General features: G+C 46.5%; 1 protein-coding gene across 8 annotated transcripts in view; it reads left to right on the top strand.

Moving 5' to 3' along the window:
* LOC137383199 (katanin-interacting protein) overlaps positions 1-22,742 on the top strand; it is a 234,788-nt gene extending 212,046 nt beyond the window's left edge. For 6 of the 8 annotated variants that reach the window (XM_068055677.1, XM_068055676.1, XM_068055675.1 and 3 more), the window contains one exon: positions 20,268-21,764. In XM_068055677.1, coding sequence (XP_067911778.1) covers positions 20,268-20,326 — 59 coding nt within the window. In that variant the 3' untranslated portion in view covers positions 20,327-21,764. Of the gene's footprint in view, positions 1-20,267; positions 21,765-22,185; positions 22,343-22,456 lie in introns of those variants that run through there. The other 2 variants (XR_010977350.1, XM_068055674.1) reach the window with 2 other exon arrangements.
* The last annotated feature ends 1,054 nt before the right edge of the window (positions 22,743-23,796 follow it).

Here is a 23,796-nt window from a genome sequence, read left to right on the forward strand (position 1 = left end):
AGGACATGAAGGCTTTGTAGAGGGTACAGCCAAAATTTACTAGAATGGTTCCTGGGATAAGGGGTTATAGTTACGTAGATAGACTAGAGAACCTGGAGTTGTTCTCCTTAGAGCAGAGAATGCTAAGAGGAGATTTGATTATCTAAATCCTCCATGATTTTAGAATAAATAAAGAGAAACTGTTTTCAATGGCTAGTCAATAATCAGAAGGCACAGATTTAAGGTGAACTGCACTCTACTGGTTTCATTCTTATCTACTGAATCGCAGCCAGAGAATCACCTGCAATGGGTTCTCTTCCCACTTTCATACAGTTACCCCTGGTGTCCCCCAAGTATGTATGCTTGGCCTCCTCCTGTTTCTCATCTATATGCTGCCCTTCAGCAATGAAATAACAGCAGTTTCCCCATGTAGGCCAACGACACACAGTTCTACCTCACCCACCACCTCTCGCGCCCTGTCCACTGTCTCTAAATTGTCAGAATGCTTGTCTGACACCCATACTGGATCAGCAGAAATTTTCTCCAACAAAATATTGGGAAGAACAAAGCCATTACCTTCGGTCCCGCCACCAACTCCGTCCCCTAGCCACCAACTCCATCTCTCTCCCTGCAACCGCCTGAGGCTGAACAAGACTGTTCACATCCTTGGTGTCATATTTGACCCGGCAAGAGCTTCCAACCACATACCATCACTAAGATTGCCTATTTTCACCTCCCTAACATAGCCTAATCCCTGTTTCAGCTCATCTGCTGCTGAAACCCTCATCCATGACTTTGTTACCTCTAGACTTGACTATTCCACTGCTCTCCGGATCGCCCTCTCACATTCCACACTCCAAATTTGAGGTCATCCAAAACCCTGTTGCCCGTGTCCTAACCTCACCAAGTACTGTTCACCTACACCCCATATTCACTAACCTACATTGACTCTGATAAAGCAAGGCCCCTATCTCTCTAATCTCCTCCAGGTCCACAGCCTTCCTAAGATATCTGCATTTTTCTAATATTGGCCTCTTGAGCATCCCTGATTATAATCGCTCCACAATTGCTGGCTGTGCCTTCAGTTGCCCAGGTCCTAAGCTCTGGAATTACCTTCCTAAATTTCGATGCCTCTCTTCCTTGCTTTCCTCCTTTAAGACCCTCCTTAAAACTTACCTCTGACTAAGCTTTTTGTCAGCTTCCCTAACATCTCATGTGACTTGGTGTCATATTTTGCTTTATCATGCCGCTGTGAAGCACCTCAAAGCATTTTATTACATTAAAGGCACGATGTAATACAAGTTGGTGTTGTAACTTTGGACTAAATTTTCCTCCACCATCCGTGCCTGTTATCAGGCAAGATAGTGATAGAGAATGAAGGAAAATTTGAGTGAGACCTACTGCGACCTCACTAGCTAACCTTTGTATCGCTCCCCCAAGCCCTCCTGGCCTCTCCTTGCCTGTCACAAATAAATGTTGGTGGAAGCAGTGCCAAGGTCCCTGGCATATTTCCCCCACCGTATTCCTATATCAGCTTGGGCTGATAAGTGGCAAGTATAATTCATGCCATGCAAATGCCAGGCAATGACTATCTCCAACATGGGAAAATGTAGCCATCTCCCCTTGGCATTCAAGAGTATTATCATTGCTGAACATCCCGCTATCAACATCCTGGGGCTTATCAATGATCATAAACTTAACTGGACCAGTTTTATAAATGCTGTGGCCAAAAGCTCAGGTCAGAGGCTGGGAATTCTGCGGCGAGTAACTGACCTCCTATCTCCCCAAATCTCCACGATCAACAAGACACAAATCAGGAGTGTGATGGAATACTCGCCACCTGCCTGGATCAGTACAGCTATAAGAATACTCAAGAAGCTTGACACCATCCAGAGCAAAGCAGGCTCTTGATCGGTACCCCATTCACCATATTAAACATTCACTCCCTCCACCGCCAGATCACCGTGACAGCACTGTGTACCATATGCAAGATGCATTGCAACAACCCACCAAGACTCCTTTAACAGCACCTTTCAAACCCGCGACCTCTCCCATCTGGAAGGCACAAGGACAGCAGATGTATGGGAACACCACCACCTGCAAGTTCCCCTCCAAGTCTCACACCATCCTGACTTGGAACTATATCGCCATTCCTTCAGTGTCAAAATCCCGGAACTCCCTCTCTAACAGCACTGTGGGTGTACCTACACCACATGGATTGCAACGGTTCAAGAAGGTGGCTCACTACCACCTTCTCAAGGACAGTTAGGAATGGGCAATAAATGCTGGCCTAGTCAGCAATGCTCACATCCCATGAACGAATTAAAAAAAAATTACAGCTACTTCTTGGGCTGCCAAGAAGCAGCGGCACAGGCCCGAATGACGTACTTATGTTCCTAAGTAACTGCCCTGAGGTGTCACCATGAAGGGAGATGGCCTTGTGCCAACCTTCATTCCACTCCAGCACTTGCCTACTGAAAGCCCCTGTCACAAATAGGGCCATTAATGGAATTCTCAGTTCAAATGTCAGTGGAGCTTCTGACTCTTCTTGTACTGCCGTGACAGTCCCATGGTAGCATAGCTAGGATTTTGGACACTCTGAACAGCATGCTGTACCTTGGCAGCAGTAATCCTGCCAGAAGCATGCCCTGGAAATAAGACCCTGGAAACTGTGGGGATCACTGCTGTGCCAGAACACTGCTGCTAGAAAAATCCTGACCTTTGGGTTGTGTTCCAAAATGTAGCAAAATCTGTGTTGTCTATTGATTTTTTAAAATTATGCGAACCTTTCCAGGTGAAATTAACAGGAAATAGATACTGCCTAGTAAATTGCCAAACAATTCATGTTAAATTAAATTCTAAGTTCCTTGCAGGCTGTGGCAATGCCTATATTGTAAAATAAAAGAAACACTACGCTACTCAAAATTATACAAAACAAAGATATGGGAGGATTTTTAAACCCCAAGAATCAGTGAAGTTAAAATCTTTGATTTTTAGGGTGGGAGCCCACTTAATGATTTAATGGAGGTGCGTTTGGAGTTATAGCTAATGAGAAACCTGCACACGCAAGTTGGGGAATTAATAATTCAGTGTGGGTGGATACTCAATTAATTGACTCAATTAATGTCCTGAGGTGATGTTAATGAGGTGTTTTTGGAGGCGAGATGGAGTCACATTTCAGGTGGATAGTTAAACTTGTCATTGTCTCATATGAATAAAAACTCACTTTTTGCTGCTGCGTCTTAAGCGTTTGGCAGAATGTGCTTGCATGCATACAGCTTTCTTCAATCTTGGAAGATTTCACATTGGTACAATGAAGATGGGAGCAGGATTTGCTTTCTTTTCTTTCCTTCTCTGCCGTCGCTCTGCTTCATTACTAAGGCATTGGGAATTGAAGTGTGGTGCACCTTGGTGGACAAGTTGCCATTCTGACTGACTGGTTGCAAGCTCCTCCCAGTCATAAGGTCAATGCAGCTACGCTTCAAAGAGAGCTTCAGTGTCTTTGAAGTGTTTTCTTTGTTCTTCCCATTGGGCATTTGAGAATTGTGAGAACAGGAACTGGTGGGGGAGGCAATTTTCAGCCATGCAGACATAGTGGTCAGTCCATCGGAGTTGATTTTGCAGGGGTTTTGCCTGAATGCTTGTGGATCTGGCTTCAAGAAGGAAACTAGCATTTATTCGACGGGCCTCCCATTGAATCTGGATGGTGACGACAACTGTTCTGTACATTAAGACTTTATTGATTTGCAGTGGTCTTCAGTGGGAAACACTCGCTGCCATAATTTATAGAAGGCTGAACTGGCATAGCTGATCTGGCCTTTTGAGAGAGGTAACTGCCTAGGTGTGAGAAATGCTCAACATATTCTAAGCTCTCCTTCAACATATATAGGTGTTGGAATATTTGTTTGACCAGGCGTGGGTTGATATGAGTTTTGTTTTGGCAACCTTCAAGGACAGGCCAAATTTCTTGTATGCAGAATTGAAGAGATCGAGAGTGGTTTGCAAATCTGATGCACAGTGGCAACGACACTGCAGTCATCCACAAACTGTAGCTCATGTATATCTAGAGTGGTCAGATTAGTTTTGGCATGGAGGTGACTGAGGTTAAAGAGCTTTGCAGCTAGATGGTGTTGAATATGGACACCAGAGGACAGTTGGTCTTAAATGAGGTGAATAGCCACAATGTAGATTGTAAATAGTATGGGGGCTGTCACACAGCCTTGCTTGACCCCAGTCCGGATCTTGAAGATGTCTGTTTCAGATCTCCCACTCGTCAAGAAGCAATTTCAGGATTGTGATGAAGTTTCTTGGACATTCAAATCGTTGAAGCACAATGGACAGAGCCTCGTGATTTACTGAATCAAATGCATTGGTCAGGTCGATGAATGCAATGAAGAGTTCCTGATGTTGTTCTTGACATTTTTCTTGGATTTGTCTGGCAACAAAAAAAATCATGTTGGAGGTTCCTCTGGAATGCCTAAAGCCACACTGTCTCCATTTTTTTTTATTCATTCATGGGATGTGGGTGATGCTGGCCAGGCCAGCATTTATTGCGCATCCCTAATTGCCCTTGAGGAGGTGGTGGTGAGCTGCCTTCTTGAACCGCTGCAGTCCATTTGGGGTAGGCATACCCACAGTGCTGTTAGGAAGGGAGTTCCAGGATTTTGACCCAGCGACAGTGAAGGAACGGCAATATAGTTCCACGTCAGAATGGTGTGTGACTTGGAGGGGAACTTGCAGGTGGAGGTGTTCCCATGTATTTGCTGCCTTTGTCATTCTTCTAGTTGGTAGAGGTCGCGGGTTTGGAAGGTGCTGTCTAAGGAGCCTTGGTGCATTGCTGCAGTGCATGTTGTAGATGGTACACACTGCTGCCACTGTGCGTCGGTGGTGGAGGGAGTGAATGTTTGTAGATGGGGTGCCAATCAAGCGGGCTGCTTTATCCTGGATGGTGTCGAGCTTCTTGAGTGTTGTTGGAGCTGCACCCATCCAGGCAAGTGGAGAGTATTCCATCACACTCCTGGACTTGTGCCTTGGAGATGGTGGACAGGCTTTGGGGAGTCAGGAAGTGAGTTACTCGCCTCAGGATTCCTAGCCTCTGACCTGCTCTTGTAGCCACAGTATTTATATGGCTACTCCAGTTCAGTTTCTGGTCAATCGTAGCCCCTAGGATGTTGATAGGGGGGGATTCAGCGATGGTAATGCCGTTGAACGTCAAGGGGAGATGGTTAGATTCTCTCTCGTTGGAGATGGCCATTGCCTGGCACTTGTGTGGCGCGAATGTTACTTGCCACTTATCAGCCCAAGCCTGGATATTGTACAAGTCTTGCTGCATTTCTACACGGACTGCTTCAGTATCTGAGGAGTCATGAATGGTGCTGAACATTGTGCAATCATCAGCGAACATCCCCACTTCTGACCTTATGATTGAAGGAAGGTCATTGATGAAGCAGCTGAAGATGGTTGGGCCTAGGACACTACCCTGAGGAACTCCTGCAGTGATGTCCTGCAGCTCAGATGATTGACCTCCAACAACCACAACCATCTTCCTTTGCGCTAGGTATGACTCCAGCCAGCGGAGGGTTTTCCCCCCTGATTCCCATTGACCTCAGTTTTGCCACGGCTCCTTGATGCCATACTCGGTCAAATGCTGCCTTGATGTCAAGGGCAGTCACTCTCACCTCACCTCTTGAATTCAGCTCTTTTGTCCATGTTTGAACCAAGGCTGTAATGAGGTCAGGAGCTGAGTGGCCCTGGCAGAACCCAAACTGAGCGTCACTGAGCAGGTTATTGCGAAGCAAGTGCCGCTTGATGGCACTGTTGATGACACCTTCCATCACGTTACTGATGATTGAGAGTAGGCTGATGGGGCGGTAATTGGCCAGGTTGGACTTGTCCTGCTTTTTGTGTACAGGACATATCTGGGCAATTTTCCACATTGCAGAGTAGATGCCATTGTTGTAGCTGTACTGGAACAGCTTGGCTAGGGGCGCAGCAAGTTCTGGAGCATAGGTCTTCAGTACTATTGCCAGAATATTGTCAGGGCCCATAGCCTTTGCAGTATCCAGTGCCTTCAATCGTTTCTTGATATCACGCGGAGTGAATCGAATTGGCTGAAGTCTGGCATCTGTGATGCTGGGGACTTCAGGAGGAGGCCGAGGTGGATCATCAACTCGGCACTTCTGGCTGAAGATTGTTGCAAATGCTTCAGCCTTATCTTTCGCACTGATGTGCTGGGCTCCCCCGTCATTGAGGGTGGGGATATTTGTGGAGCCACATCCTCCAGTTAGTTGCTTAATTGTCCACCACCGTTCACGGCTGGATGTGGCAGGACTGCAGAGCTTAGATCTGATCCGTTGGTTATGGGATCGCTTAGCTCTGTCTATTGCATGCTGCTTACGCAGTTTGGCATGCAAGTAGTCCTGGGTTGTAGCTTCACCAGGTTGACACCTCATTTTGAGGTATGCCTGGTGCTGCCCCTGGCATTCCCTCATGCACTCTTCATTGAACCAGGGTTGGTCTCCTGGCTTGATGGTAATGGTAGAGTGGGGGATACGTCGGGCCATGAGGTTACAGATTGTGGTTGAGTACAATTCTGCTGCTGCTGATGGCCCACAGCGCCTCATGGATGCCCAGTTTTGCATTGCTAGATCTGTTCGAAATCTATCCCATTTAGCACGGTGATAGTGCCACACAACACGATGGACGGTATCCTCAATGTGAAGGCGGGATTTCGTCTCCACAAGGACTGTGCGGTTGTCATTCCTGCCAATACTGTCATGGACAGAAGCATCTGCGGCAGGCAGATTGGTGAGGACAAGGTCAAGTATGTTTTCCCCTCGTGTTGGTTCCCCCACCACCTGCCACAGACCCAGTCTAGCAGCTATGTCCTTTAGGACTCGGCCAGCTCGGTCAGTAGTGGTGCTATCGAGCCACTCTTGGTGATGGACATTGAAGTCCCCCACCCAGAGTACTTTTTGTGCCCTTGCCACCCTCAGTGCTTCCTCCAAGTGGTATTCAACGTGGAGGAGTACTGAGTCATCAGCTGAGGGAGGGCGGTAGGTGGTAATCAGTAGGAGGTTACCTTGCCCATGTTTCATCTGATGCCATGAGACTTCATGGGGTCCGGAGTCGATGTTGAGGACTCCCAGGGCAACTCCCTCCCTACTGTATACAACTGTGCCACCACCTCTGGTGGGTCTGTCCTGCCGGTGGGACAGGACATACCCAGGGATGGTGTGGCAGTGTCTGGGACATTGTCTGTCAGGTATGATTCCGTGAGTATGACTATGTCAGGCTGTTGCTTGACTAGTCTGTGGGACAGCTCTCCCAACTTTGGCACAAGCCCCCAGATGTTAGTAAGGAGGACTTTGCAGGCTCATGTTGGTTCCCCCACCACCTGCCACAGACCCAGTCTAGCAGCTACATCCTTTAGGATTCGGCTAGCTCAGTCAGTAATGGTGCTACCGAGCCACTCTTGGTGATGGACATTGAAGTCCCCCACCCAGAGTACATTTTGTGCCCTTGCCACCCTCAGTGCTTCCTCCAATTTGCCGTTGTCGTTTCCGTTGCCTAGGTTGATGCCGGGTGGTCCGTCCGGTTTCATTCCTTTTTATTGACTTCATAGCGGTTAGGTACAACTGAGTCGCTTGCTAGGCCATTTCAGAGAGCATGTAAGAGTTAACCACATTGCTGTGGATCTGGAGTCACATGTAGGCCAGACCAGGTAAGGACAGCAGATTTCCTTCCCTAAAGGACATTAGTGAACGAGATGGGTTTTTACAACATTTGACAATGGTTTCATGGCAGTCATTAGACTAGCTTTTAATTCCAGATTTGTTAATTAAATTCAAATTCCACCTTCTGCTGTGGTGGGATTTGGACCCATGTCCCCAGAGAAATACCCTGGGTCTCTGGGTTACCAGTTCAGTGATAATACCACTACTCCACCGCCTATCTATGGGAGGATTTCTTCAGCCACAAGAAATAGGTGATTCAGGATTTTCCCTGTTATGGACAAGAGGGAAATACCTCGAAAGCATGATTTATCTCCCTTCTTGAAGATAGGTACAATTGTCACATTCCTGAAGTCGAGAGTGGGAGAGATTTTTTTTCCTCCTAAATCCGTCGGATGAGTGCTTGGAGTCTTGATATGAGCAAAAGTCTACCAGCTTTGAAGACCTTAGCTGGAATACCATTGGGGCCACAAGCTTTGCTTTTCATCTGTTCGACTGCTTGTTGCAGCTCTTCAATCAATGGTTTACCCATGAATTCTACTAGGGCATTGGGGGAGTAGCCAGGAGGGTATCAGCTGCCACTGTGGATTCATGGGTGAGGAGTTGTTCAAAATGTTCTTTCCAGTGTTTACAGATGGCATTGTCATCTTTAAGAAGAGAAATGCCATCCTGTAAATGAAAGGCATTTTGTCCACTTGACCTCGGTGTATAAATGGCCTTGGTGTTTCACATGTCGTAATGATCTCTCGGGCTTTCTCTTCCCACCACGCGTCCTTTATCTTCTGGATTTGTCTTTGGGCGTCAGCCTTGAGCTGTTAGGATGCTGCCGTCTTGAGTTGCAACCTTGTGTTGTTCTGCCAGGCAATGAAGGCTGCTCACCTTTGTTCCAAGAGATCTCATATTTGAGCATCATTTTCGTCAAACCAGTCTTGGTGACAACGATGTCCAAACCCAATGGTCTGGGCACAAGAGTCTAGTATAGCTGACTTTATTTGATCCCACTGTTCTGAAATTGGATGGTGTGTGAGAAGATTTTCTAGATTGGTCATGAGATGCACTTGGAATTCCTCACTTTGGTCAAGTTGCTTTCTGGCTGGGACATTGATCTTCCTCTTGGAATTTTGGGCCTTACAATATCTTGGTGCTAGGTGGATAATATCTTGGTGCTAGGTGGATGTTCATCACCAATCAACCAAGTTGATGTCCAGCAGGCATCATTCTCCCGCATGGATCAAGTGACACAACTCGCCAAGGCTCCTTCAACAGCACCTTCTAAAGCCCCCGATCTCTACCACCTAGAAGGACAAGGGCTGCAGACACATGTGAACACCACCACTTGCAAGTTCCCTTCCAAGCCACACACCATCCTGACTTGGAACTATATCGCCGTTCCTTCACTGTCGCTGGGTCAAAAACCTGGAATTCCCTCCCGAACAGCACTGTCGGTGCACCTACACCAGATGGATTGCAGTGATTTTAAAGTCGGCTCACCACCACCTTCTCCAGGGCAATTAGGGTTGGACAATAAATTCTGGCCTAGCCAGCGATGCTCACATCCCATGTACGAATTTTTAAAAATACAGGGATAACTTAGATCTTTGACCCAAGCAATGACATAATCCGGGAGATGCCAATGATTTGATCTAGGATGCTTCCATGTGCGTTTATATTTGTCCTTCTGGTGGAAGAGGGTGTTTGTTATAATGAAGTGATGCTAAGCATACTTTGTCAGCAGGAGGATGCCAATTGCATTGGCTTTTCCCACTCCATGTTTTCCAATGGTTCCGCTGCAGATTTTGGAGTCACTGCTAACCCTGGCATTAAAGTCCCCCAGAAGGATGACTACTTCTTCTTTTGGGACAGCAGTGAGGACTTCTTCAAGGTCGGAGTAGAACTTTTCCTTAACATCTTCATCGGAGTCAGGAGTTGGGGCATAGGTGCTGATGATGGTGGCAGATTGGTTATGGCTGAGCTGTAAGTGAAGTGTCATGAGTCTTTTACTTGTGGAGAATTCTGGTAGTGCATCCAAGATCCTATTCTGGATGGCAAAGCAAAATCCATAGACAAAGCTGTCAGCCTTTCCTTTCCAGTAGAAGGTGTATCCCCCTGCCTGTTCCTTCAACTGCCCCTCTCCAGGAAGGTGGGTCTCACTGAAGGCAACAATGTCAGTTTGGAGTCTTGATAGCTCACGTGATACAATTGCAGTTTTTCTTTCTAGACGGTCACTCTTGAGATTGTCCATCAGTGTTCCAACATTCCAAGTTGCAACATTTAGAGTTTTCTTTCGTTGACCATAGAATCGGTGATCCTGCTGGATCCAGTTCTCCAGCCAGAAGAAAGTGGGACAGCCTATTTTTAGGACACCTTTTCTAGCCCCCTCCCCACTGGAGTGAGCAAAGGGTATCCCAGAGACGACTGCTCAGTCACGGATGCTGCTGCCCAAGGACAATTCCTGTCCCAATACAGGTGTCCAACGATCTTCATGCATCTGTCGCCTGTGTGCAGATTATTGACTAGGGACTGCCAGGTTCACATTCTGTCCCCATCACCAACCTCCATTACCACAGGACTTGGCTGATGGATCCTGGTAGAAGCCTGCGCGAGACTTCATTTAACGTGGGAACCTTGGGGCCAACATTGTCCACTTGACCTTGACTGGTTGATGATCACATTTCGCTGCCGTGCCAAACCACGATGACCAGGTCCTCCTTGCCATTCCTCTTTCCGCCTTCACAGCCAGTGACTTGCACAGTTTTCCTCACCCATTCGACATTGAGGACCTTTGCACCAAATTTGTCTGGCACCACCCCCAGACCTTGCGCCATGGGAGGTCCCACAAGGAGCTCCATGACAGCACTGCTCAAGGGATCATCGGGACACACAAAGCTCTCCACCATTTTATGGTGGCGATCCACGAAAGCGGCGACATGCTGTGGTGGGATCAACATGTGCTTAAGAAAACAGCTGAAGTCGCGGGAGGCACTACAAATGTCACAGGGTTTACAGACAGGCTCAGCTTCTTTGACCTCTCAGAAGAGGTCTTCTGTAAGCTGTTGTTGTCACGTCAGGTGGTGGCAGATATCTGAAGCCTTCTACTGGAAGACTTTCTCCTTGGTAGCCACGTATTACCAATGGTTGTGAAAGTGATCACCTCCCTCAATATTTTTGTCCTCAGAACCTTCTGGGATGCTACTGGCAACATATGCAGAATCTTCCAGACAGCTGCACCAAAAAGCATAAGGCAGGTCACCGATGACTTGCCTGCCATTGCTGACAATTATGTAGATTTCCCCTGTGATGACAATATCCAGAATGAGCAGGCTCCGGGATTTGCTTCTCTGGAAATCCCAGGTACAAGGTGCCATTGCTTGTACACACATGGCAATCCAAGCACCACCACAGCAACCAGTAGTGTTTAGAAACTGCAAATTTATCAATTCGTCTATCAACATCTTATGATGTGCAACAACAAAAAGAGGTTCATTCAGGTGTGCACCAGATTCCCTGGGAGCTGTCATATTTCATGCATCATGCAGCAATCCAACATCCAAACCTTTTTGTATCAGGAAGCAGATTAGAATGCTGCTGATAGGAAACAAAGCATGTCCACTTCAAACTTATTTCACCTACAGGGAACCCCACTGATGAGGTGTGGGAGCACTAAATGAGAACAGTATGCCCACCAGGGGTCTCCTTGAGGAAGCTGTTGGAATGTTGACGATGTGCTTTAGGTGCCTGGATAGGTCTGGAGCTTCTCTTCCGTACTCACCAGCAAAGGTGTTTAGAATGATTTGGTGTGCTGGATCCAACACAACAAAGCGCAGCAGAGAGGATTGCAGGTGGAGGAGGATCAAGGGACTCATCACGCACCTTTGGATAAGGCTAACATAGAGGAGAAGGCGAAAGATGGGGTATCGACCACCAGGCCAGCCACTTACATTGCTGCCGGAGAGGCCCTCTCATTGGAAAGATTCATCTACAACATAAATGAAATCCTGCAGGCTGCTCCCACCATATTGCACTAAGCAGTCCTTCAACCACTTATCCAATCATTGCTCATCCACCTAATGCACCCCAGCAGCTATTGACATTCATCATGAAACAAGTCATGGAGAGATATAGCACTGAAACAGGCCCTTCGGCCCAACAAGTCCACGCCAACCATCAACCACCCATTTATACTAATCCTACATTAATCCCATTTCCCTCTCACATTTCCCCCTTCCCTCAATTCTCATACCACCTACCTACACTAGGGGCAATTTACAGTGGCCAATTTACCTATCAACCGCAAGTCTTTGGCTGTGGGAGGAAACCGGAGCACCCGCCGGAAACCCACGCAGTCACAGGGAGAACTTGCAAACGCTGCACAGGCAGTACCCAGAACTGAATCCGGGTTGCTGGAGCTGTGAGGCTGCGGTGCTAACCATTGCACCACTGTGCCACCCCAAGTGAAAGGGCAAGTTGGCATTTGAGCTGCAATAATGGGCAAGGCATGTAAGTAGTGCTGATCAATAAATTTTACTTGCTTTTATTTTAAAAAACGGCTGCGTTTGCTGACAACGCAACCACTAGGTGCCGCAGTGCTTGCACATGCGCAAATGCAGGCTCTTCAACTGGAACGACAGTGTCTGCGACGTTCAGGCAGCTGCCTGGATTAAAGATGGCGTTGCTCAATTAGGCACAGGAAATACTTCAGGCTAGATCATTCTAGCATACTAACCTTACGTTAAGTCGGATGGAAGCCCAGTAATATGCTACTATGTAGCTATAGTATGTATATATTGTGTTTATATATATATATAGTAATCCTCAGATCCATTTAATATTCCAGAAATCCTCTTAAAAACAAAAGAAATGTTATGATTAATTTCCATTCGAAGATAGTTAATTGACACCCTGATTGACGGAAACCAAAGTATAAAATATGCTGCCAATTCGTCATTGTGATTCGTTTATATGACTGACCAGGACTGATTTCACCCGAACGCAGCTACTAGCTCCAGCCCCACTGGCCACTCTCCCCCCTCGGCAACTCGCTTTCTTCCCCTCCTCCCCACCATCTGCTTCCTCCCCATTGGCCGCTCGCTCCAGACCTCGCTGCTCCCTGTCACTTCCCTGGCTGATTGTTCCTCGCTCGTGCCACTCCGGTCTCCTGCTGCTTGCTTCTCCCCCCTCCCTCCGGCTGCTCACTTCTCCCACCTCCCCCCACCCGGCCCTCCAGCTGCTAGCTGTGGGCCACACCGCTTCCCTCCTTTCGGTCACTCACTCCCATGTTTGATCAGTCTCCACGCTCCGCTGGAAGAGGCAAGCAAGGCGGGCCGCAAAGGGTGACGGTCCCGAGAGGAGGGAAGCGGTGAGGCCTAGAGCTAGTGACTGGAGGGGGGGCAGGCGGGGAAGTGGAGTGGTGTGAAGCGAGGAACAATCGGCCAGGGGACTGGGGGGGAGTGGCGAGGTCTAGAGCGAGCGGCTGGGGGTGGGGGGGATGGGGGAGTGTCAAGACCTGGAGCGAGTTGCTGAGGGGATCGAACTTCAGCCTCAAAGTCTCCCATTCAGCTGGGGGTCTGGATACCGAATGACGCTTTATCGCGCATATGCGAAGATGGACCAGGTCCGGATACGCGATGACGTTGGTGCTGCGTGATGATGTCATCCCACTCATGCGCCACTTAGTCCTGGCAAGATGTAGTTGCGCATGTCTGCAACTTGGTGCACTCTGATGACGTCAACGGGCCCCTGCTTTGTCAGGAATCACATTGTTTAAAAAAAAGGAAACTGAACATAACATTTTAGAAAACATCCCTATGCATACTCTTGGTGAATTAAGATCTCCTGAATTTACCTTCCTGTTGCTCCTACATGGTGCATCCTAGTGTGACTTCATCAGAGGTAGAGGCAGGCTGCTCAGAGCCCTAACCATTGCTGAGATGGGTTTGACCTATGCCCTCTGGGTTTTGGAACCCCTGAGGACACCATCAAAGACTGCATCGCCTGCACCCATACAGGGCAGACTCAGCCATTGGGAGACGAGGCAGTATGTTGGGTACTGGCTGAGGATGCAGTGAGTAAGAAGTAGGAGTGCTTCCAAGTCCTCTTTCAGCATCGTCCCAATCCTGGGCCAACATCACATCACTCCTACCACTCTGCTGCAGATCAGATTGTTGGCGATCAGTGAGGTGTTGTCAGGCCACAGATAAATTATCTGTCATCCTGTTTGAGGTGGCAGGCAAATTGGTATCCAAAGTCTGTAAGGCTGTGGTCACATCCTGCATGGACTCATTTGAGAGCCATGCATGAAGCTGCAAGGAGGCAGCTACTCTCTCTATGGCAGACATTCTCTCTGACCCCTGTGCCACCAATCCACTAGTGATCGAGTTGGATTCCTCTATCCTCTCCGTTATTGTGGAGTGTGCAAGGCACATTTGTCAGTATCTGGCTGAGTTCCTGAGGCATCTCTTTCATTCTGCTACACAATAATAATGTCCAAGGTTCAGCATCTGTGTCCAGCAGAGCTCGGAGCGGATTGCGCCCCTTCCCTCCAACACCACCTCCCCCCACCCACCGCCATCAACCAACAGAGACTCCCCACAGCAGTCCCTCCCACCAGTGTCTGCTTTTGCTCACTTGTGAGTGTGAATCACCAAATGAAAAGCCAACTAACTTTCTAATTGGACCCACCAAAGTGCTACTATCTGCATTGTGATGGTGCGCCCTCAAAAGAATCATCTTCATGGATGTCCTGTGACACTCACTGTGCGTGTGAGGACATGGAAGACAAAAGAAAGAGATAGGATTTAGTTGTGCAAAGTCACAATCTTGACAATCACCATCTTGACAATCTTCTCCTCATTAGCTATCTACAAACTCTGTCTCTCCATCTCTGACTGAGAAGCATGCAGATGTGCCACTTATCTCCAGGGCACCCTCCTCTGCATCATTTAGCTGGACTATTTGTGGTGGCCCCCTCCTGTTCTCTCCCCCTCCCTAGCTTTTATTGTGCTTTTTTTCTATAAGGGATGATAAGACAGATCTGAGTGAGTGAGGGTGAGGCATTCACCCGATGGATGCAGTGCATTCGATGAGGCTGACTGAGACAGATGCAATTGACTTCTGAGTTTCCCCCAAGCAATTTCACCCACCTTCTCCCTTTGCGCCCCCACCCCCCCCCATTGCTCAAACCTCCTCCATATTATCAGGGCCTACTTGCAAGATTTTCAAAATTGGATAGAGTCCCATGTGCTTCCTAGTAACTAGACAGGAAGTGGGATATGTGTTAGGCTGGATTCAGACTGTTATCTATCGTTTGCAGCAGAGGCATATGCAGGAAAAACCCTGCAAAAGGGAGGAAACCTGAGTTTAAAACACTCAATTCATAAATAAGTTAATTGAGAAAGTAATAATATGGTGGATGAGGAAAATACAGTTGACGTATATTACATAGACTTGATGGAAGCCTTTGACAAGGTTACACAGGGGATTACTAAGGAATATTAACTGGTATGAAATTAGGGAGCAGTGTGGATTAGAAATTGGTTAGAACAGAAAAATCACGAAGTAGGAATTATGGACAGTATTTTATAAATTGGGAGTGGGTAGTGATATTTCACAGGATTCAGTTTGGACTTGCTGTTTGCTGTGTGTATCAATGATTCGGATATAGGCCAAGAGGAAGTGGTGTGAAATTTGCAGGTGATACCAAAATAGGAGCAGTTATTTAGAGTTAAGTATTTAGAAGACCAAAGGAAGCTGCAAAGGGATATTGATAAACTGGGTGAGTGGGCTAAAAAGTGTCAGATCTAATTCAATATCGGCAAGTGTGAGATGATGCATTTTGGTTATAAAAAGCAATAATTATACTCTGAATAGAAATAAAATCAGTGTTGTGGAAGAAGAGGGATTTTGGGCTATCAATTCACAGAGGAGTTCCGGAGCGGTAAGTATAAAAACCTTACCTCGGGGATTCGCAGCCTAGTTCCAGGGAGAAGACTCGGAGGGCGGAGTTCCAGACCAGTAAGTATACAGAGTAAGTTATCTTGGGGGGGAAAAAACTGAAAAAGTGACGTCACAGGAAAGCTGTGACCTGATTGGCTGGTAGGGAATCTGCACTGAATTTGAAAATAAAACATTGATAAACTAATTAACCCTAATTAACTAATAAGCAGAGGAGTAACTAAACCGGAGGGAGGAGATTACTGTATTTAGCATTTAATAATTATAGTAGAAATCTAGCACTAGGGACCATATAGTTACTTGTAACTTAATTTAGTAAGGATTTAATAAGTATTTATTTTAAATTAATTTATTAATTAGTGGTAGAAATGTCAGTTAGAGGGGTAAAGTGAGATGTGGGAGGTCCGTGACGCTTCCAGCATTCCGGACAACTACATCTGCAGGAAGTGTACCCAATTGCAGCTCCTCACAGACCGCATGGATCGGGTGTAGCAGCAATTGGATGCACTTAGGAGCATGAAAAGCATCATAGACAGGAGTTATAGAGATGTGGTTACACCCAAGGTGCAGGCAGATAGATGCAGGCAGACCCCCTAGAAGGGGCAGGCAGTCAGTGCTAGAATCCCCTGTGGCTATCCCCCTCTCTAACAAGTATACCGTTTTGGATACTGTTGGGGGGGATGGCCTATCAGGGGAAAACAACAGCAGCAGCCAGAGTAGTGGCACCACGGCTGGCTCTGTTGTTCAGCAAGGAGGGACTAAGCGCAGAAGAGCAATAGTTGTAGGGGACTGTATAGACAGGGGCACAGATAGGCGCTTCTGTGGACGTGAAAGAGACGCCAGGATGGTATGTTGCCTCCCTGGTGCCAGGGTCAAGGATATCTCTGAACGGGCAGGGGGCATTCTGAAGGGGGAGGGTGAACAGCCAGAGGTTGTGGTACACACCGGTACCAACGACATAGGCTGGAAGAGTGACGAGGTCCTGCAGGGTGAGTTCAGGGAGTTAGGTAGTAAGTTATAAAACAGGACCTCGAGGGTTGTAATCTCGGGATTACTCCCTGTGCCACGTGCCAGTGAGGCTAGAAATAGGAAGATAGTGCAGCTAAACGCATGGCTAAACAGCTGGTGTAGAAGGGAGGGTTTCAGATATCTGGATCATTGGGATCTCTTCCGGGACAGGTGGGACCTGTACAAAAAGGATGGGTTGCATCTAAACTGGAGGGGCACAAATATCCTGGCTGCGAGGTTTGCTAGCGTCACTCAGGAGTGTTTAAACTAGTGTGGCAGGGGGGTGGGAACCAGAGCAGTAGGTCAGCAGGTGAAGTAACTGAGGGGGAACTATTGAATAAGGCCAGTAAGACTGAGAGGAAGAGTATGCAGGGAGATGTTGCTGAGCACAGCGGGACTGGACTGGTGGTCTGAAGTGCATTTGTTTCAATGCGAGAAGTATAATAGGTAAGGCAGATGAACTTAGAGCTTGGATTAGTACTTGGAACTATGATGTTGTTGTTATTACAGAGACTTGTTTGAGGGAAGGACAGGATTGGCAGCTAAACGTTCCGAGATTTAGATGCTTCAGGCGGGATAGAGGGGATGTAAAAGGGGTGGGGGAGTTGCATTACCGGTTAAGGAGAATATCACAGCTGTACTGCGGGAGGACACCTCAGAGGGATCATGCAGCGAGGCGATGTGGGTAGAGCTCAGGAATAAGAAGCGTGCAGTCACAATATTGGGGTTTACAACAGGCCACCCAACAGCCAGCGGGAGATAGAGGAGCAGATATGTAGACAGATTTTGGAAAGTTGTAAAAGCAACAGGGTTGTAGTGGTGGGTGATTTTAACTTCCCCTATATTGATTGGGACTCACTTAATGCTAGGGGCTTGGATGGGGCAGAATTTGTAAGGAGCATCCAGGAGGGCTTCATGAAACAATATGTAGATAGTCCAACTCGGGAATGGGCCTTACTGGACCTGGTATTGGGGAATGAGCCCGGCCAGGTGGTCGAAGTTTCAGTAGGGGAGCATATCGGGAACAGTGACCATAATTCCGTCAGTTTTAAGGTACTTGTGGATAAGGATAGGAGTAGTCCTCGGGTGAAGGTGCTAAATTGGGGGAAGGCTAATTCTAACACTATTAGGCAGGAACTGAAGAACTTAGATTGGGGGCGGCTGTTTGAGGGTCGATATCAAAAAGGAGGAGGTATTGGGCATCTTGAAAAACATTAAGGTAGATAAGTCCCCAGAGCCTGATGGGATCTACCCCAGAATACTGAGGGAGGCAAGGGAGGAAATTGCTGGGGCCTTGACAGAAATCTTTGTATCCTCATTGGCTACAGGTGAGGTCCCAGAGGACTGGAGAATAGCCAATATTGTTGCTTTGTTTAAGAAGGGTACCAAGGATAATCCAGGAAATTATAGGCCGGTGAGCCTTACGTCAGTGGTAGGGAAATTATTGGAAAGGATTCCTCGGGGCAGGATTTACTCCCATTTGGAAACAAAGGGACTTATTAGTGAGAGGCAGCAAGGTTTTGTGAAGGGGAGGTCGTGTCTCACGAACTTGATTGAGTTTTTTGAGGAAGTGACGAAGATGATTGATGCAGGAAGGCCAGTGGATGTTGTCTACATGGACTTCAGTAAAGGTCCCTCATGGCAGACTGGTACAAAAGGTGAAGTCACACAGGATCAGAGGTGAGCTGGCAAGATGGATACAGAACTGGCTTGGTCATAAAAGACAGAGGGTAGCAGTGGAAGGGTGCTTTTCTGAATGGAGGGCTGTGACTAGTGGTATTCCGCAGGGATCAGTACTGGGACCTTTGCTGTTTGTCGTATATATAAATGATATGGAGGAAAACGTAGCTGGTCTGATTAGTAAGTTTCCGGACGACACAAAGGTTGGTGGAGTTGCGGATAGTGATGAGGATTGTCAGAGGATACAGCAGGATATAGATCGGTTGGAGACTTGGGCGGAGAAATGACAGATGGAGTTTAATCCAGACAAATGTGAGGTATTTTGGAATATCTAATACAGGTGGGAAGTATACAGTAAATGGCAGAACCCTTGGGAGTATTGACAGGTAGAGAGATCTGGCCGTACAGGTTCACGGATCACTGAAAGTGGCAACACAGGTGGATCAAGTAGTCAAGAAGGCATACGGCATGCTTTCCTTCATCGGTCGGGGCATAGAGTATAAAAATTGGCAAGTCATGCTGCAGCTGTACAGAACCGTAGTTAGGCCACACTTGGAATATTGCGTACAATTCTGGTCTCCACACTACCAGAAGGACGTGGAGGCTTTGGAGAGGGTACAGAAGAGGTTTACCAGGATGTTGCCTGGTCTGGAGGGTATTAGCTATGAGGAGAGGTTGGAAAAACTCGGATTGTTTTCACTGGAACGACGGAGGTGGAGGGGCGACATGATAGAGGTTTACAAAGTTATGAGTGGCATGGACAGAGTGGATAGTCAGAAGCTTTTTCCCAGGGTGGAAGAGTCAGTTACTAGGGGCCATAGGTGTAAGGTGCGAGGGACAAAGTTTAGAGGGGATGTGCGAGGCAAGTTTTTTACACAAAGGGTGGTGAGTGCCTGGAACTTGCTGCCGGGGGAGGTGGTGGAAGCGACGTTTAAGAGGCATCTTGATAAATACATGAATAGGATGGGAATAGAAGGCTGCGGACCCCAGAAGTGCAGAAGGTTTTAGTTTAGACAGGCATCAAGATCGGTGCAGACTTGGAGGGCTGTATGGCCTGTTCCTGTGCTGTACTGTTCTTTGTTGTTCTTCAGCACCTCAGATTGATAAGGCTATAAAACCTATAATCCCATTCGATTTTTTTTTATCATGAGAGGTTTCGAATATAAAAGCCAAGAGGTAATGATTCGTCTTTTTAAAACCTTACGTCCCCAGTTAGATTACTTTGTGAAGTAATTGGGCTCCTCGTAAGAGGAAAGATATTGAGGGTTTAGTGGGCATATAAAGCAGATTCACACAGATGCTGCCTGGTATGAAGAAATACACATGCAAAGACGGACTTGGACAAATTGTGACTTTTTCTCATTAGAGCAACGCAGACTCCGGCCAAAATGAAGGAAGTGTTTCAAATTTTGAAATGACGGCACAGTGTAACTAGAAGACTGTTTCAAGTAGTTGAGGGGTCTTGAGCAAGGGGCCATAATTACAAGATGAAATGTAAGAAATTTAGAACAGAGTGCATAATAAACTTGCTTACACAAATAGCTATGAGGCTATGGAATTAGTTTCCAGTATTAGTGGTCAAGGCAGAAACTATGTTGTCATTTGAGTTAGATTGGATAGGTGGATGAAGGAAAAGAGAACAAAAGAATATGAGATCAGGGTTAATGTGATTGCTTGCATGGAGGATAAACGCTGCTATGTACTAGTTGTGCTGAATGTCCTGCTTCTGTGTTGTAACATATATATTTCTTTGAATGTACACTAGAGCTTTTTATTTAAAGGAATATTTTCAGTATATGTGAAGGACGCAATTGATTTCAAGCTTTTTTTCTGTTTCATCTTTTTACACTTAGTGTTATATATATGGATTCTCCTTCGTAAACTCTGCCTACAAATAAATTTAACCTTTTTTTATAGCTCTGCGTCCAAAGACATGCATGACTGACAGGAGTACAATTGGGAGAAGAAGATTCTGATTAAGATCTCAGCATGGTGAATTGTCTTGAAATCACTGCTTCTGATTTGGATTATACTCTCCATGTTAATAACTGAAACACTTTTAGCAAATGTTGACAAGAATTCTTCTTCAAAGCAGCAGGAGACGGATCACACTTAAAAGGCTATTTATCTGGCATTGATTTAAACACTTACATATTTTATTCTTTTCTCCTTGTTAAATTTTTAGCTGCTATATCGGGTGAAGGGGGGTCACCTAGCATTAGCATTCAGCACCTCCAAATAAAATATAGAGTGAAGCTGCATTTACTCTACGCCATAAAGTGTCTTAAGCCGAGCCTCATAAAGACTGCCCTGACATCAGCAGAAATATTATTTGCTACTCCAGCCCCCTTTTGGTGTGCCTAACTTACTGAAAATTTGCACCTAATTGCACATTGGCGGCATTCAGTTGTGTCCACGTAAAACTGTATTTATGTTGTAACAGTGATTATCAGTCCCATTTAGGGGCTTTTAAAATTTGGTAGTGCTTTGACAAATATCAGTGTTTCCAAATATACTCATCAAAGTTAGATGCATCTGTGTCAAGTAAGTAGCCCTTTAAGTTTGATAAAATCCTTGATATTTATGTCTAAATAAATATTCAGTCACTTGCAGTATGGTGTAATCAAGCTCAATAGAGACAAAATTCTTGTTCAGAACTTTTTATTTTAGAAATACCATGGTTTATTTATTACGCATGTTCTGTTCTAAGAAGAACTAGCACTTGTTAGAAACATCAATTTTTTGGTAAACTGTGTTCCTGTCATTAGTATCTTAACCTGCATTGATTCAAACACATTATTCAAACTTCATTATCATTTAAGCAACATTATTTGATTATTTGTTCAGTATGTAATTGACATTTAAAACCCGATGAGCACTAAGTGACCTTGAAGAAACTGACTGCTTAAAGAAGGAAATGTTCTACAGAAGAATTTGTTTATTAAAACTGTTGATGGTTCTACCCTTTCAGTAATTCTGTAATAAGTAATAAGAATGCAAAGTACAGCTACGTGTACTATGCGGAGTCAACATGGCTTCTTCTCACATTGAGAACTCTTATTTTTGTTAATGCCTCACTTCGAAACACAAGTTTTGCGAAATACAAACACAAGCTGATTCCAATGCGTGATTGATTGCATTGCACATAACCAGTGCTTGTGGCTTATGAATTCTGTGACAATGTTCATAGCATTGTCTTGTACTTAGACATATATCAGACTTGATTCTTTCTAACATTTTCCATGTAATAATTGTACATATATGTATGGAGTGTGTAAAGAAAAGGTATACTTATTAAAATTCTAATTTTAAAATTTAATGAGCAATTTGTAAGTAGTTTGCAGTTATAAATAAAAATCAAGTTCTAAGCAACAGCAAATGTATTTTGTAATGTAATAAAATCCATTTTGCCCATCTCTTAGTTGTATTGTATGGGTGGAAGTAAACTAATTTTGAATCTATTATTTGGAGAGGATTTCATTCATCAGAGTCTGGTACACATGCCGCCTTATTTCTGATCCAATTCTCGGGGCTGAATTTAATGAGCCCGCCACTGATCACAGAGGCGGGGCTGGAAAATGCTGCTTCATTGGCTGAGTGGGTAGGGTTCTATCTCTTACTGACAGTACATGGCTGCATCTCGGCCAGAGGCCTCCTTCCTTCAGAGCCCGCACCCCCCCCCCCCCCTCCCGCCCACCCCTTTAACTGCCCTGACAGCAAGTGTCGGCAAGAGATTAATCAGATCCACCAGTATGGGAACAAGGGACTGGCATGAGAAGAACTGTCATGTTGATCTGTTTGCCATTCTCTACTATCTCCAAGCTCCCTGTTGCAGGACAAGAGGGCCCATAATGGGGAGAAGGCCTGGATTGGAGGTGGACTCCCAGATCTACGTCCACTTATCTCCACTGGAGAAGAGGTTTTGAAGCTGGCAGGCACCTGAGGCAGCCATGCAATATTGGATGTGGAAACTGGAGTCCCTGCACAAGAGAGTGAGGATTGCCTCGTGTCGGCTTTCGCATTAATGTTGGAGACCCACGTTACACAGAGTGGCATCAGGAGATCTACACAGTCTAACCCACACATATTTCTGTTCTCTTATGCAGGCTGGCGATGCAGGGGTCTGCAGCCATCAGCGGATAGGCGTCCACCTCTGAGGAGCAGGACCACTCAGAGGATACACCATCCCTTGACTCTCTTGCACCCTCCACCAGTGCAGGACATCCCAAGCAGCCGGGGCCTCCAGCAGCCAGAGGATGCCCGCCAAAGTCATCACAGGCCGTAGTGCAGCCTGATCAGCAGCCTGCCTCCAACCCAGCTACCGCCACGGGGATCATACTGCTTGGGAGCACCCGCATATATATTAACCACATTTGCGGTCTCATGTGTTTTGTGTTAAATAATTAAAGGATCTTTTGTTCAAATCATTAGGCTTCCTTGTCTAAAAGTCATGTGCCATTATGCCTTAATTGTGAGGTGCTGACCTCCCCCTTGCCCCTTAGGGCTATGCCAATGTGGTCACAGCCCTCATTAACATATGTTCTTGTACGGGCACTAGCAAGCATTACAACTGGTCACAAGTATTGGAACACAAATGGAAAGGAGGCAACATGATTCATGTATGAAGGTGAGTCTTTATTACATGCTCAGTGAGTGGACATCAGGGTGGCTGGAAATGAGTCATTATGAGATTGTCTCTTGCCTTCTTTGCGTGTTTCTCAACCTGTCTGGCCTCCAGTGCCATGTCTTCACCATCCAGTGCTGCTTGCCTCCCTCTTTCCTCTGTATCCTCCTCAGTGCTTGAATGCCACTCAGGCATCTCATTGTCATGTAAGGCCTCCCCTCTCTGCAGTGCTAGATTGTGCACAGCACAGCAGACCATCATGATATGTGAGACCCTCGCTGGGGCATACTGCAGGGCAGCAGAACCTCATCTTCAGCAGCCCAATGGCCTGCTCAACAATCGCTCGGGTGGAACTGTGGCAATTGTTGTAACTCTCCTCACAGGTGTAAAAAGTCAAGTTTTCCCCCTTTTCCCTGAGAATCCATCCATGAAGGTTAGTGGTGGGTCTGAAATGCTGTGGCACTGTGGACTGTGAAAGTATGTAAGTGTCATGGCTGCTTCCTGGGAAGCAGGCACAACCTGCAGGAAATGCTTACGATGGTCACAGACCAGTTAAACGTTGATTGAATGGAAGCCCTTCCTGTTGATGAAGGTGGCTGGCTGGTACATGGGAGTCTTGATGGCCGCATGCAGATAATCTATCACACCTTGCACCCAGGGACATCCAGCCATGGTCCCGAATCCGATAGCCCTCTCTGCCTAACTGTCAGGGTTGGTCCGTTAACGCACATAATCGTCAGCCCTCTTGAATAGGATATTGGTCACCTCATTGATGCAGCAGTGGACTGCTGTTTGTAAGACCACACACATGTCCCTGGTGGA

This window comes from Heterodontus francisci, chromosome 24 (genome assembly GCF_036365525.1).
Source record: "Heterodontus francisci isolate sHetFra1 chromosome 24, sHetFra1.hap1, whole genome shotgun sequence".
Lineage (NCBI taxonomy): Eukaryota > Metazoa > Chordata > Chondrichthyes > Heterodontiformes > Heterodontidae > Heterodontus > Heterodontus francisci.